Here is a 16,202-nt window from a genome sequence, read left to right as displayed (position 1 = left end):
AGGGGAAAGCCAAGGGGCAGGGGAATAGCAATCCCAGGACTAACCCTCCCTCCACCATACTGTAATAGCTTCCTTATGGCCTAGCTCTTTGAACTCAGAGAGATATATATATATATATACGTATAGAAACCAACTGTCACTCTTTGAGAGTTGGTGCTGGAGTGTGTGTGCGTGTGTGTATGTGCGCACGTGTGTGTGTTCTGGCTAGCTGACCGTGTTCCATTAAAAACATTTCTTTCTTGTTTTTGTTTTTTTTTCTCCCCTGAGAGAGCCATGACCTCTGCATAACCTCCGTTATGATATCTGGAGTTCCATTTGTTTGGACAGGAGAAATGACATACTATCACTCACTTTCTCTCTCTCTTTCTGTTTTCCTGTCCTCCACCCAAAACAAAGGCTATTTCTTCCCCCCTAATACGGCAAAGCTGTATAATCGTTTGGGTCATGAAAGAGCGCACGGCGTGTGCCTACGTATCCGTTTTCAGCCATCTCTCAGAGTCTGGAGCTATAGGAGGTCTCCCCTACCTGTTCCTCATGTAGCACCACCTGTCCCTCCAGTGGGCTGCCCAGGGCAGCGACAGTCACAAAGGGCTGCCAGACTCCACTGATGGTCCTGGGGAAGACATCATACAGCTCCATACACTGGACTGTGTCCCCGCTCTCCTTCATGGCAAACAGGCACACCGGGTTACACGTAGCCATGTAGATCGCATCTGAAACAGGAAGTTAGTGTGCTAGTGTGTGGAGGAGGTGGGGGCTGTTGTGTACTCATGTTCTCTCGTTGCGTGCAGACACACTGGGTTACATGTAGCCACACAGTTTGCGATGTGTGTGTGTGTGTGTGTGAGGTGTGTTTAAATGCATGCGTGTGGCGTGTGTATGGATCTCCTACCGTTGTTGGTGGTGATGTCACAGATGATGTTGACCTCGCTCATAGGGATCTGCCAGGTAGCTTTCTCTTCGGTGAAGCTCAGAGCTCTGGACTCCTGCCTCTCACAGGGATAGCCCTGCACACGTAGAAACACTGGCCCCTACAAACACAGTGCACAAAGTCAAGGACACAAATTGACGGCCCCGTCTAGAAACCTCTAGCCCCTATGCACTTCATAAACTGTGTGCGTGTGTGTGTGTTAGTACCTTTAAAATGTGTGTGTGTGTGTGTTAGTATCTTTAAAATGTGTGTGTGTGTTAGTACCTTTAAAATGTGTGTGTGTTAGTATCTTTAAAATGTGTGTGTGTGTTATTACCTTTATATCGATAGGGTGCGTCTCTGTAGGGCAGAGCAGTTTGCGCCGGGCGTTCCCCTCCTGGTTGGTGGTCCAGTAGCCAGACATCCTGACCTCTGGGAGGGGAAGCCTAGGAGGGAGGGGGAAGAGGTCACAGGTCATTACCATGACAACCACACACAGCACTATCAGGGAAGGACTCTTAGGATACATCTCAATGAAGCCCTATTCCCTAAAGTACAAATAAGGCTCTAGGACTGACTAAAACTAAGTGCACTACATGTATACAGGGTAAGTGTAGTATCGTATGGGATTAAATTTACCCCTTTTTCTCCCCAAGTTCATGGTTTCCAATTGGTAGTTAGAGTCTTGTCTCATCGCTGCAACTCCCGTACGGACTTGGGAGAGGCGAAGGTCGAGAGCCGTGCATCCTCCGAAACACAACCCAACCAGCCGCACTGCTTCTTGACACAATCCCCACTTAACCCGGAAGCCATCCGCACCAACGTGTCAGAGGAAACATCGTACACCTGGCGACCGTGTCACCGTGCACTGTGCCTGGCCCGCCACAGCAGTCACTAGTGCGCGATGGGACAAGGACATCCCTGCCGGCCAAACTATCCCCTAACCCGGACGACACTGGGCCAATTGTGCACCGCCCCATGGGTCTCCCGGTCGCTGCCGGCTGCGACAGAGCCCGAATCCAGAATCTCTAGTGGCACAGCTAGTACTGCGATGCATTGCCTTAGACCACTGCGCCAATCGTGAGGACATATCGTATGGGATTTGAGTAAAAAGATATGGGGGTGCATCTCAGTCAAACGTTCATCGTCTTCTCTCCCTCATCTGCACTAATCTGAAAATACAGACTAGGGGATATCAATAAGTTGCGCGTTTTGTGTGGTCTGTGAATAAATAGCATTTTGTGTGGTCTGTGTATAAATACTGTGTCTGATGTGTCTGTCCAGATCTTCTATGGAAACCCACACTTTCCCATGACTCACTGCTGGGTTTAGGCCACGGCGTAATAGGTCGCAAGTGGGATGTAAGAAACAACACCACAATATACCAAACCACCAGGAACTGTCCAACTCAATAGAAATCACCCTAAAAATAGAAATTCTGAAGGCATTATACAACGTGTCTAGTAACCGCTTGTCCCAATTTGGACTGCTCGAGTTCACAGAGTAGAGATATTTACTTGATACAACTGGGCAAAAAGGATTGTGGAAGGTTATTACGTGTATTGGCTAAATCCCATTTTAGATTGCGACCAAAGCATTTCTACTTAATAAATATGGGAAATTGAATATGACAATGCGGTACACACCAGGGTTGGGCTCAATAACATTTTGGAATTGACTCCCATTCAACTCATTAATATAAATTGGAATTGAATTAGCCCCACCCCACAGGATGCAGAATTTGAATGATAGGAAGTAGAATTGAATTCAGTGCAATTCAAAGAAATTTCACTCAGTCACAGAACATGAGTTTCATTGAATCGGACAGGTCACTTCCAAATACCAAAGAATACATCACTTTTCTCTGGGAACAATGTTAATTCACTCTTTGAACCTTGGTGCTTAGAATAAATAGCCTATTATACTTCCACCAAACATTTCATTTGTTTGGCTTCTTTTTGAAGGCCTCAGGGTCAACTTGAGTGTTAAACTAATGCATTCTGGAAAGTGTATAATGAAATATAATAACTTTGAATATTTGCATACAGGTTTTGTTTCCCTAGATCATTAATTTTAAGAGTTTGTCCTGAAAATCAATTGTTTCAACAATATTTTAAATGCATGTCTATAACAACATGTTTGATGTTTTACAATATGTATATTTGTATAGACTACAACTAAAATAGAATGAGGCACTTGAATTTCATTGAATTTCACCAACTTAAATGATATTTCACTTAATTCAAATTGCAATTCTATATACTGTTGTTTTACTTCAATTAAATGTAAATTTACAATTCAATAATTGAATATGAATTTAGATGCATTCTCAATTCAATTCTGAATTGAATCCAACCCTGGTACACATGCCTGTTTGGTGTTAAGTTGCCATGCCTGGAATCAGGTTGCCGTACAGTACCTGTAGACAGCCTTAGTAATAGCACATCTAACCTAGTCTATTAAACACAATCATATCATACCGATCTAGACTCATAAAGACTCGTCATGGAAGGAAAATACTTGTTTCTTCCCTGTTTGGCCCTCAAGATTGTTCTACTTGAGGATTATAAAAGACAACTTCACAAAAACAGGGTTTATAATGAAAAACAGGAGGCAGAAGAAACAAATATTTTCCTTTATTAAAATCTATACATTTATGATGAGATGGAATATAATCTTAAATTATATTGGATAAGAGCGTCTGCTAAATGACTTAAATGTAAATGTAAATGTTAATCCTTACCTGCCTTTCTAAATGAGGAAATACTTCATTTAATCGGAATAGAGGAGTATTGAGATGGTAAAACATCATACATTCAAACCTAAAACATTTGAATATATAAAAAAGGCTAAGTAACACACACACACAACTGTACAACCGTATAGGTAGATGCATAACAGTACATACATACTGTATAACCAACCATCAACGGTGGCCAGTAGTGAGTGGTTATGCTTGCGAGGCACAGTAGACAGTTACAAATCTACGATAGCAGACTCGTGTGTGTAGGGAAAAGTAAATGAACTATCCATGCTATCCTCATTCCTGGGGGAGGTACACTGTCACTACATGGTCATGTCTAGGGGGGGTTTAATCTTATTAAACAGCTAACAGCAAGTGGCTTGTCCAATTAGTGTCTTTTTAGTGGCCTGTTGAACAAGCCTCACCGTAGCCCCTCTCTAGCAAGGCACACTGATTGTGTCACAGTCAGAGTTATTTGACCACGACTCGACGCCCATCTCATGTGACCGTACACACTTCTTTCTGTCCTCTCTCCCTCTTTCTATGTATCTGTTCCGGGCTCAGGGTGCCAGTGTATGCTAGAGGCCAGGGTGTGTGTGTGTGTGTTGGTGATTCTCCCGTGGTCACGGTGGTCTTACTCCTTGGCCAGGTGGACGCTGCTGGGCTTGGCTCCGATGGGAATGCCGTGCTTGTGCAGCGCTTCGATCAGTACCTCCCGCGTGTCCTTGTTGTACGAGTCAAAGTCAAAGACGTTCCGCACCACGTTGGCCAAACCCTCATCTGGGAATCTCTGTATGGTGAGTGACAGGGGGGAGAGAAAGAAGGGGGAGCGCAATGGAGAGAGAGAGAATAAACACCCAGCAGTAGTGTAAGTGTAACCAGCAGGGTCAGTGTGAGGACAATACACAGCTCATCCCTCTCTTCTTACCTCCCTACTTTCCTGGCTAACTATCCCTACACTAACATCACTCTCTGTGTTGCCATGGGGATGTGCTCCTCTCTGCCCCGATGATTAATGATACGAGAGGTAAAAATAGAAGCATGTCATATGCAGCAGCCGTCTGGATGAGGGAGAGGGTTAAGTCAATGTAAACATACTGTGATGTACCAAAAGAGTCTCTCTGAGTGTTCTACGATGGGAGAAACTCCCCAAATACAGGTGTGCCAAGCTTGTAGCGTCATACTCAAGAAGACTCAATGCTCTAATCGCTGCCAATGGTGCTTCAACAAAGTACTGAGTAAAGGGTCTGATTACTTATGTAAATTAGATATTTCCGTTTTTAAATGTTTTATTATAAATATGCAAACATTTCCAAAAACCTATTTTTGCTTTGTCAGTATGGGGTATTGTGTGTAGAGAGAGAAATGTTTTTTGTTAATCAATTTTAGAATAAGCTGTAATGTGACAAAATGTGGAAAAAGTCAAGGGGTCTGAATACTTTCTGTATACAGTATGTCTCTTTAGGGTACGCATGCATGTTTCTCTCCAGGCAGGCTGAGGTCATGGAAGTGGGAGGTAACATGGTCACTCAGACACAAGGACACCCTTAGGACATTCCCCCATGAATTAACATTATTAACTCTTCATAAAACAACTCTGACCCAGGGCCTCCCGGGTGGCGCAGTGGTTAAGGGCGCTGTACTGCAGCGGCCGCGACCGGGAGGTCCGTGGGGCGACGCACAATTGGCCCAGCGTCGTCCGGGTTAGGGAGGGCTTGGCCGGTAGGGATATCCTTGACTCATCGCGAACCAGCGACTCCTGCGGCGGGCCGGGCGCAGTGCGCGCTAACCAAGGTTGACAGGTGCACGGTGTTTCCTCCGACACATTGGTGCGGCTGGCTTCCGGGTTGGATGCGCGCTGTGTTAAGAAGCAGTGCGGTTGGGTTGTGTATCGGAGGACGCATGACTTTCAACCTTCGTCTCTCCCGAGCCCGTACGGGAGTTGTAAGCGATGAGACAAGATAGTAGCTACTAAACAATTGGATACCACGAAATTGGGGGGAAAAAGGGGTAAACAATTTTTTTTAAACACAAAAAAAAGAACTAAAGCATCAAACCACTGTTCTGGCACGAGTATATGTGTTTGTGTGTGTGTGTGTGTGTGTGTGTCTGTAGCACACCTGCAGATGTTTGACTATATTGACCACCTCCCTGGTGGAGTAGGGGTAGGTGATGGTGCCTTGGTCTGCCATGGCACGTAGCTCTCCGAAGGCTGCCACCAGCTTGTGCAGGGTGTCGTCGGGAACCGCTGGCCCGTACTGCTTCAGCATGGCAAACTCTGCCTGCGGCTTGGGGTTGTCCACCGCGTGGCAGCTGAAGATGTCACCTGTAATATGGTTATGTCAACATGTGTCAATTTGCCGTATATGTGACGTTACCGTGACATAGCTGATGAGAACATCAATTTGGTGTTTGTTTTGACCAGGCATTTCGTAAATGCTTATGTGCTACTTATGAACGTGGTATGTATGGCTTATGAGTGTTTTCAAGTCCTTATGTAGAGACCGTTCGACTAAAGTGTTGCCGCTCTTTAAGGGATACTTCGGGATGTTGGCAATGAGGCCGTTAATCTACTCCCCCAGAGTCACATGAACTCGTGGATACCATGTTTATGTCTCTGCGAGCAGTTTGAAGGAAGTTGTTAACTCGCGCTAGCACAATGACTAGCATGCTAGTAGATAGAGACTTCCAGCCGTTGCACTAACGATAGTTAGCATTGGCTAAGGAAACTACCGCTAAATTCAATCATACTGGACACAGAGACATACAAATGCTATCCACTATGGCTTATGAAGTCCTTATGTAGGTACCCTTCAAGTAAAGTGTTACTGTAAAAGCTGAGTCTTACCCAGTGAGCCAAAGAAGTCGTTTCCCAAGAAGGGGAAGCCAGGTCTGTTAGCCAGGACCAGCATCCTGAAGTCTGGGTGCATGGCTATGGTGTTAGGTCTCCTCTCTGCTTCTAATGGGTCTAATGAGGACACAACACACTGTAAGTACAAAACACACATGCACAGACTCACACGCGCACACTCCCTTCAGCCAAAACAAAGAGTGGTTTAGGCAGGTGACAAAGAAGTGTCCCAGGTACTCTTTAGAGACAGGGGGGATAATTGAAGGGATAAATAGAAGATAGAATGACAACAAAGATAAACAGATCTATGATATACAATCCAGGGCCATCCAAGCATAAAAGCCTTTATGGACAGGTACCAGTAGACTTCGAGTCGTAGGCTGTTTACGCTTGGCTTTACTTTCCACTTCTAACTAAACGTACCTAATAGACTGTCACTATGCTGAATAGTCTAGCCTCACAGAGGAATGTAAACAATACTGTGTGTGTGTGTGTGTGTGTCTGGCAGTCCATGTGAGTGTGTACCAGAGACGATCCTGCGTCCGTCTGCGAGGATCATCTCTCCACTCTCCACCAGGGTCTTCAGTATACAGGTGACGTTAGTGGGAGCTTTGTCTGCCTCGTCTATCACTAGGATGTGGCCCATCTTCACAGCTTTCACCTACACAGGCACACGCACACAGTGTGTAAATACCATAATTCAGTGTTAAAGGGAGTAAGAGAGAGAGAGAGAGAGAGAGAGAGCAAAACTTAACAAAACCCAGAAACACAAGATTGAAATGAACAAGTGATCTAGCCCCAAGAGTAAAATGTTCACAGCTGGAGGTGAATAACTAGAACGCATACATCGACAATTAGCGGAGTGAGGCCAAAGGTCAGAGAAAGACGGGAATGCTACCAAACATTGGGGGAAAAAAAGATATTCAGCTGAATACTTAACCCGTGTAAAAGACCCCAAACAAATACAAACCTGAACCAAATACAGAAATAGTGATCATAGACTGGCAACTGACAGGACACCATCAAAAAAACATGGTTGAACAGAGAGGACAGGCTACGTCACCACTGTGGGCCAAGAGAGATCGAAATTGAAGAACACTTTCTAATCACCTGCCCCAAATATATATTAATTAAGGAGTCCTTCTTCCCCAAATTCAAAATTTCTACATTCACAGAACGATCAAACAAAAATAAACTGTGTATACTTTCAGGGGAAAGGTCTGATGTTATAGAGTTGGCAGCACAGTATGTCACAGCTTGACACAAGCTAAAGGAGGAAACATTAAATGTATTATTTTCTCCATGTATTATAAGTAATAGACAATATAAGTACCACCTTCATTTAAAAAAAAGGGAAAAAAGGGGAAAAAAATAGTTAAATTAGATTCTGACCGTTGAACATTATAACATTTCTGTGTTGGATATTTATTTGTGATATGAAAATAGAGCTCTTTGGCCACACACACAAGTGGTGGGTTTGGAGACAAAAAACAGAAGCACACGCAGAAAAGTACCTCATATTTACAGTAAAATATGGTGGTGCATCTTTGATGTTACTGGGCTATTTGCCTTCCACTGGTCCTGTGGTCCTTGTTAAGGTCAACGGCATCGTGAACTTTACCAAGTACCAGAACATTTTAGCCAAAAAACGCTTGGCCGCAAGTGGATCTTCAAGCAAGACAATAACCACAAGCATATATCAAAATCCATAAAGAAAATGGTTAGATGACCACAAAATCTCAATTTTGCAATGGCCAGCTGAGTCTCCGGACTTGAACCCTGTTGAAAACCTGTGGTTTGAATTGAAGGGGGCAGTCCATAACCGCAGACAAATGATATCAAGGATCTGGAAAGATTCTGTTTGGAGGTACAGTCTGAGATCCCTCCCAACCTGTTCTCCAATCTCATAAAACATTTGAGAAATAAGATCAGTGTCATTATTCTCACAAGGGTAGGGTGCTGGAGTACTGAAAACAGGGGTGGCAAAATAGTTTTTATTTTATTGTAATTATTACTTTTTAAACAATTTCTCTGAGAAATTGCATTAGTATAAAAGAGTACTGAATGTATAATATAATACACTGAGTGTACTGAATGTATAATATAATACACAGTGTACTGAATGTATAATATAATACACAGTGTACTGAATGTATAATATAATAAATACACTGAGTGTACTGAATGTATAATATAATACACTGAGTGTACTGAATGTATAATATAATACACTGAGTGTACTGAATGTATAATATAATACACTGAGTGTACTGAATGTATAATATAATACACTGAGTGTACTGAATGTATAATATAATACACTGAGTGTACTGAATGTATAATATAATACACTGAGTGTACTGAATGTATAATATAATACACTGAGTGTACTGAATGTATAATATAATACACTGAGTGTACTGAATGTATAATACACTGCTCAAAAGAAATAAAGGGAACACTAAAATAACACATCCTAGATCTGAATGAATGAAATATTCTTATTAAATACTTTTTTTCTTTACATAGTTGAATGTGCTGGCAACAAAATCACACAAAAATTATCAAAGGAAATCAAATTTATCAACCCATGGAGCTCTGGATTTGGAGTCACACTCAAAATTAAAGTGGAAAACCACACTACCGGCTGATCCAACTTTGATGTAATGTCCTTAAAACAAGTCAAAATGAGGCTCAGTAGTGTGTGTGGCCTCCACGTGCCTGTATGACCTCCCTACAACGCCTGGGCATGGCTCCTGAAGAGGTGGCGGATGGTCTCCTGAGGGATCTCCTCCCAGACCTGGACTAAAGCATCCGCCAACTCCTGGACAGTCTGTGTTGCAACGTGGCGTTGGTGGATGGAGCGAGACATGATGTCCCAGATGTGCTCAATTGAATTCAGGTCTGGGGAACGGGCGGGCCAGTCCATAGCATCAATGCCTTCCTCTTGCAGGAACTGCTGACACACTCCAGCCACATGAGGTCTAGCATTGTCTTGCATTAGGAGGAACCCAGGACCAACCGCACCAGCATATGGTCTCACAAGGGGTCTGAGGATCTCATCTCGGTACCTAATGGCAGTCAGGCTACCTCTGGCGAGCACATGGAGGGCTGTGCGGCCCCCAAAGAAATGCCACCCCACACCATGACTGACCCACCGCCAAACCGGTCATGCTGGAGGATGTTGCAGGCAGCAGAACGTTCGCCACGGCGTCTCCAGACTCTGTCATGTCTGTCACATGTGCTCAGTGTGAACCTGATTTCATCTGTGAAGAGCACAGGGCGCCAGTGGCAAATTTGCCAATCTTGGTGTTCTCTGGCAAATGCCAAACGTCCTGCACGTTGTTGGGCTGTAAGCACAACCCCCACCTGTGGACGTCGGGCCCTCATACCACCCTCATGGAGTCTGTTTCTGACCGTTTGAGCAGACACATGCACATTTGTGGCCTGCTGGAGGTCATTTTGTAGGGCTCTGGCAGTGCCCCTCCTGCTCCTCCTTGCACAAAGGCGGAGGTAGCGGTCCTGCTGCTGGGTTGTTGCCCTCCTACGGCCTCCTCCACGTCTCCTGATGTACTGGCCTGTCTCCTAGTAGCGCCTCCATGCTCTGGACACTACGCTGACAGACACGGGTTGTAGACTCCGTCTCATGCTACCACTAGAGTGAAAGCACCGCCAGCATTCAAAAGTGACCAAAACATCAGCCAGGAAGCATAGGAACTAAGAAGTGGTCTGTCGTTATCACCTGCAGAACCACTCCTTTATTGGGGGTGTCTTGCTAATTGCCTATAATTTCCACCTGTTGTCTATTCCATTTGCACAACAGCATGTGAAATTTATTGTCAATCAGTGTTGCTTCCTAAGTGGACAGTTTGATTTCACAGAAGTGTGATTGACTTGGAGTTACATTGTGTTGTTTAAGTGTTCCCTTTTTGAGCAGTGTATAATACACTGAGTGTACTGAATGTATAATATAATACACGGAGTGTACTGAATGTATAATATAATACACTGAGTGTACAAAACAACAAGAACAGCTTCCTAATAGAGTTGCACTACCTCCATTTGCCCTGAGAAGAGCCTTAATTCGTCGGGACATGGACTCTGGCCCATGTTGACTCCAATGCTTTCCACAGTTGTGTCAAGCATTGGCTCGATGTCCTTTGGGTGGTGGACTAGTCCACCACACGGAAAAACTGTTGAGCGTGAAAAACCCAGCAGCATTGCAGTTCTTGACACAAACCTTTGCACCTGGCACCTACAACCATACCCCGTTCAAAGGCACTTCAATTCTTTTGTCTTTCCCATTCACCCTCTGAATCGCACACATACACAATCCATGTCTCAATTGTCTCGAGGCTTAAAAATCCTTCTTCAACCCGTCTCCTCCCCTTCATCTACACTGACTGAAGTGGATTTAACAAGTGACATCAATAAGAGACGATAGCTTTCATCTGGATTCACCTGGTCAGTCTGTCATGGAAACAGCAGGTGTTCATAATGTTTTGTATACTCAGTGTATATACATTAGTATTATAGCTACTATTCTTATTGTTGTCACGGTTGTTTTTGTATCACTTCGCTTTGGGAACATTGACCTGGGAATTTATGCAAGTAAAGCTGAGAGAGAGAAGTCATACTGACCAGCGGTGAGTCCTCGTAGATGATAATTCCATCTCTAACAGATGGCTGTAGGGTCAGGGTCTGAACTGTAGTGTCCCTGGAAAGGGGAGAGGACGGAAGGGTGGGTCACACACTTTACAGTCAATAACACACGTAGAGGAGATGGAACGGTTCCCCCCATCCAGGCCAGTTTCCATTTAAGATCAAAAACACATGAGTCTGCTCACTGTCAATGTGTGACCTGTACCCCGGTTTCTCTGTTTGATGGACAGGCTGCTTCTTAATCATCTTTTTGAGACGCCGCTCAGTGGACGTACCCACACGCACATGCGTGCGCAAACATACACACATGCCAACACCCACACACTCATCTCAGTACTCTTCATGACAGGCTGCCTCCCCAAAGCAATGATTTTGGTCTAAAATTAGCTAGTGCTAACCAGGCCACCCACACACACACACACACACAGTTATAGTAGCTAACTAGGTCACATCTACATGCAGCCCTGTCCCCGTCTGCTTCTGTCTTTCAGACGACTTTCACCAGACAACCTCTACTTTCTCTCAGTAATTACAGAGGCACTCCACGAGAGGAGGAATCTGACATGAAAACTAAACGTACACGTAAACGGCAGTCCCCCCCACCTCACTCTTGTAAGACAGAAGGGTAAAACCTTGCCTACAGTCAAGTTGCTCTGCAAAGCACAGGAGTGAGAGCTGAGGAGATCACAAAGGAAAGCCATCAACTGAACTCCTGTCTCTCCCCTGGAAACTGAAGTCGAGCGTGATGGTTGCATCTCGTCTGTAGACTCGGCTATTGTGTGATTTGCTGCTGTCCAGTCAAGCAGAATGATTACTAGGGGACCACTGACCTTATTGTCTATCTGTCTGACTGTCCCAGTGCTATATAATAGACTGATCCGTTGACTGACACGCCTATGGATGTTTTCACATAGTGAGACCGGTCTCCTGTCTCTTTGTAACTGAGAGAGCAGTGCGTGTGTGTGTGTGTGTGTGTATATTCCTTGACACGTGCATGTGTCCCTGTCTATATCACTGCCAGGTAAACTACAATCCTATTCAGAGCCTCTGTTGAAACAGCCTTTCTACAAGTGTGTCTATATTAACAACCATGTTGTAGGTGGTCTAACACTGAAGCTGCCGCGACCTGATTTTCAGAATCTTTGAAAAATGTAGGTTTCTTCATGTTATCACGCAGTGTGGGACTAAATGCTCTCGCTTTCAATACATAACGGTGAATGTGTTATCCTACCAAGGATCATTCTGTTGTGATGAACGTGTTTTGTGGATGTTTTCATCTTCCTTGCCTCGCTGCACTTATTGTCATTCTGATTGGATACAAGTGCTTGCTTACCCCGTCAGGGCAACCTTGTTTGATATAGTTTTCCCATGCTGAACCACCTGAAGGCTAGACTGAAGGCCAACTTACATCAATAACTAATATCAATGTGTGTGTGGTCTGAAATCAGGCCAGTCGCAACCAATGTTCTGTTTCTATCAAGGTGACGTGGCGGGCTAATTATAGAAGCCCCCCCCCCGAGAAGTACTTCTGCACACTGGAGATGTGAATGCTCAGCCCCAAACTCTTTTTACGTGTCTATTGTCAAAAAGGATAAAGCTACGAACATGTACAACTTCATCGGTAACGATAACAATATGGAAGAAAGTGAAACGTATTCTACAAGAAGCAATATCACTCCCTAAAAAAGCAACCTCATGAAGCAATCTTTCATATGATAAAGGGAAGATATACAAGACCTTGCAGAGAGCATATCCAGCTTCCAATCTCTTAGGAAAAAAATATATAGATATTTGAACCCAAAACTTAAAAAGAATTGATGTTGGCCCAAGATGGAGGGAGAGCATAACTAATGAAATGACAGGTAACGACAAATGTACACTTGATCCAGTGTAAACAGTGCATTCGGAAAGTATTCAGACCCCTTGACTTTTTCCACGTTACAGACTTATTCTAAAATGGATTCAATACTTTTCCCCCCTCAATCTACACACAATACCCCATAATGACGAATTAAAAACAGCTTTTTCAAACTTTTTGCAAATGTATTAAAAACAAAAAACTGAAATATCACATTTACATAAGTATTCAGACCCTTTACTCAGTACTTTGTTGAAGCCCCTTTGGCAGTGGTTACAGCCTCGAGTCTTCTTGGGTATGACGCTACAAGGTTGGCACACCTGTATTTGGGGGGTTTCTTCCATTCTTCTCTGCAGATCCTCTCAAGCTCTGTCAGGTTGGATGGGGAGCATTGCTGCACAGCTATTTTCAGGTCTTTCCAGAGATGTTCAATCGGGTTCAAGTCCGGGTCTGGCTGGGCCACTCAAGGACATTCAGAGACTTGTCCAGAAGTCACTCCTGCGTCGTCTTGGCTGTATGCTTAGGGTTGTTGTCCTGTTAGAAGGTGAACCTTCACCCCCAGTCTGAGGTTCTGAGTGCTCTGGAGCAGGTTTCATCAAGGATCTCTCTGTACTTTTCTCCTCATCCTTGCCTCGATCCTGACTAGTCTCCCAGTCCCTGCCACTGAAAAACATCCCCACAGCATGATGCTGCCACCACCATGCTTCACCGTAGGGATGGTGCCAGGTTTCCTCCAGACGTGACGCTTGGCATTCAGGCCAAAGAGTTCAATCTTGGTTTCATCTTATCAGAGAATCTTGTTTCTCATGGTCTGAGAGTCTTTAGGTGCCCTTTGGCAAACTCCAAGCCACACTACCATAAAGGCCTGATTGGTGGAGTCCTGCAGAGATGGTTGTCCTTCTGGAAGGTTCTCCCATCTCTACAGTGGAACTCAATGCTGTAGAAATATTTTGGTGCCCTTCCCCAGATCTGTGCCTTGACACAATCCTATCTCGGAGCTCTACTGACAATTCCTTTCACCTCATGGCTTGGTTTTTGCTCTGACAGGCGCTGTCAACTGCGGGAGGTTGTAACGTAACAGAATGTGGTAAGTGAAGGGGTCTGAATACTTTCCAAATGCACTGTATAGCATTTTTTTTTTTTTAAACCACAAATTTTACAGCATAACGGCAGAGTCATGTCATGGGCAGTTATGGGCAAAGCTCGACAGTTGGCAGTCAGAAGTATTACAATGTAAACGTTTAATCCGTCTGTCTGCATTTCAAGACATGGCATATGGTGGGGTGTAGGGAGATACCCAATGGGGTGGACGAGTCTCCTCTCATCTTGAAAAAACATATACTAAAAACGTGGAAATCAAACAATCCGCCATCGTTAACAAAATGGAAAAATCTAATGACTGTGGCATGAAAGAAGGTCGGCACTAAAAGGATGTGAGCATGTGAGTCTGGGCAGATGAGATGTAGTCTTTGTTTGTATGGGTCTGTAAGCTGTGGTTCATATGTATATGTTTGTGTCTGTAGTGAAAATAAAATATAAATATTTTAAAAACTTTTTAAAGGGGAAGCAAGAGAAACACCTGTAGGTGTGCTCTCTATCTAACAGCTCTATTCTACTCCCCTTGGCCTGGACACTGCTGTCCTGATTTCTCCGGGACCAAAATAGTCTGTAACACCCTCAGATAGAGGCAGAGCCAAGGGAGAGCAGCGACAGAGAGTGCTACCCACACTCTGCTTTTCACAGATACCATTTTCTCGGGTTGTTAAAAAGAAAGAAATGACTTGTTGGTCACATAAACAAGACAAGTCGTATTTAGCTGTGGAAAACACTCCCACTATTTAAGATGGGAATCTTATTTGCCTGGTTGTTATAATAGAAATGTTAGGTGATTCAAATGCCCTCAATTTGACATAACACGACCACATATGTGTCAGCTAATACTCCACGATGGTCCATTAGAAAAGGGATGCAGTTTACAGATGGCAAGAATATATCAACACTCGAAAACAATCCTGGAGAGTGGGATATGGTCGTCTTACCCCCCCCCCGCCAAACACACCCAGGTACACACACTCTGACCTTTAACCTCTCACCTGTGAAGCTGCAGGTATTCCCTGGGCCTGTTGAGAAGATGGAGGAACCTGTCCACAATCTTATTCTTTCCCACTCCCTGTGAGTACGCACACAAATATTGTATTCAACATACAGTATAATACTAACGCTAATAAAGTCAACACATTTTTCATGTATAGAGTTCCCGAAATAATGTACGTCTCATCATTCTCAATACAGGACTCAGTTCATTTCTCTTCACACACTTCCAAGCGAACTCATCTCAAGAGGACTATTTCACATCCAGTTATTGTTAAAGAACATCCCTGTCACAACTCCTAACCATCAGTCTTGCAGTTGACTCCAACATGTCTAAAATATCTGTTGAGGCCCAGAGCGTGTGCTGTGTGTCTGTGAGACGGCTCTATTCCCAAAGCTCGCCCACTCCCTCCCTCCCCGAACACCCTAGGGCCCTTCAGAGGGCACAGGATGTCCACTACGGAGGGAGTGTGGGCGGTGGACGGAGAGTCCACGCTGACAGAGCTGAAGGGTGGAGGATGGGTGACCCACGGGGACAGACAGAGACTGGGTCATAAAGTCTCTGTGATCACCCACAGCTGTCGACTGTGACCTACTTCACAGTGACCTGTGATCAAAACAGTTGATTTAAGATCAGTTTTTAGGAATGTTGATTTAAGATCAGTTTTTCCTATCAGATCATAATGAATGAGATTACCCGGACAGGGCGGACCTTTCAAATACAGGCCCAGCACTGTATTAAAATCTCTCTATATGCAACTCTATGCAGTTCTCTTCACGACTGTCAATGGACCTAACTGAGTTTGGCTATGGCTATCGATTAGTTTGAATTGATCGCTCAATAAAGTGGTTCCCTAATGATGGGTCAAGAGCCAACCGCTCTCTTTGGATTGCAGCCAAAGCCATTTTTAAATGGCCATTTCAATCATGCAAAAGCTGTGATTGGTCTTTGGCCCTGTAACTCACCTGATTTCCTACCAATAGGAGGTGCTCTCCCAGCAGGAAGTCTTTCAGCATGTCCTCCATCACCATCATATGCTGTAGAGGGAGCGAGAAACAGTACGTTTATAATGAATCCATGTTACAT

General features: G+C 44.3%; 1 protein-coding gene across 3 annotated transcripts in view; it reads right to left on the bottom strand.

The window, feature by feature from the left end:
- Window positions 1-16,202, bottom strand: part of vwa8 (von Willebrand factor A domain containing 8) — a 94,766-nt gene that overhangs the window by 44,729 nt on the left and 33,835 nt on the right. For all 3 annotated transcript variants that reach the window (XM_065013072.1, XM_065013025.1, XM_065013051.1), the window contains exons 20-29: window positions 16,082-16,153; window positions 15,118-15,194; window positions 11,146-11,221; window positions 7,030-7,165; window positions 6,502-6,621; window positions 5,774-5,979; window positions 4,292-4,443; window positions 1,248-1,356; window positions 893-1,031; window positions 526-713 (exon numbers count right to left, since the gene is read on the bottom strand). In XM_065013072.1, the coding sequence (XP_064869144.1) occupies window positions 526-713; window positions 893-1,031; window positions 1,248-1,356; window positions 4,292-4,443; window positions 5,774-5,979; window positions 6,502-6,621; window positions 7,030-7,165; window positions 11,146-11,221; window positions 15,118-15,194; window positions 16,082-16,153 (1,275 nt within the window). The remainder of the gene's footprint in view (window positions 1-525; window positions 714-892; window positions 1,032-1,247; window positions 1,357-4,291; window positions 4,444-5,773; window positions 5,980-6,501; window positions 6,622-7,029; window positions 7,166-11,145; window positions 11,222-15,117; window positions 15,195-16,081; window positions 16,154-16,202) is intronic.

This window comes from Oncorhynchus nerka, linkage group LG1, assembly GCF_034236695.1.
Source record: "Oncorhynchus nerka isolate Pitt River linkage group LG1, Oner_Uvic_2.0, whole genome shotgun sequence".
NCBI lineage: Eukaryota > Metazoa > Chordata > Actinopteri > Salmoniformes > Salmonidae > Oncorhynchus > Oncorhynchus nerka.
The sequence above is the reverse complement of the archived record's forward strand: the minus strand, read 5'-3'. Positions and strand labels throughout refer to the sequence as shown.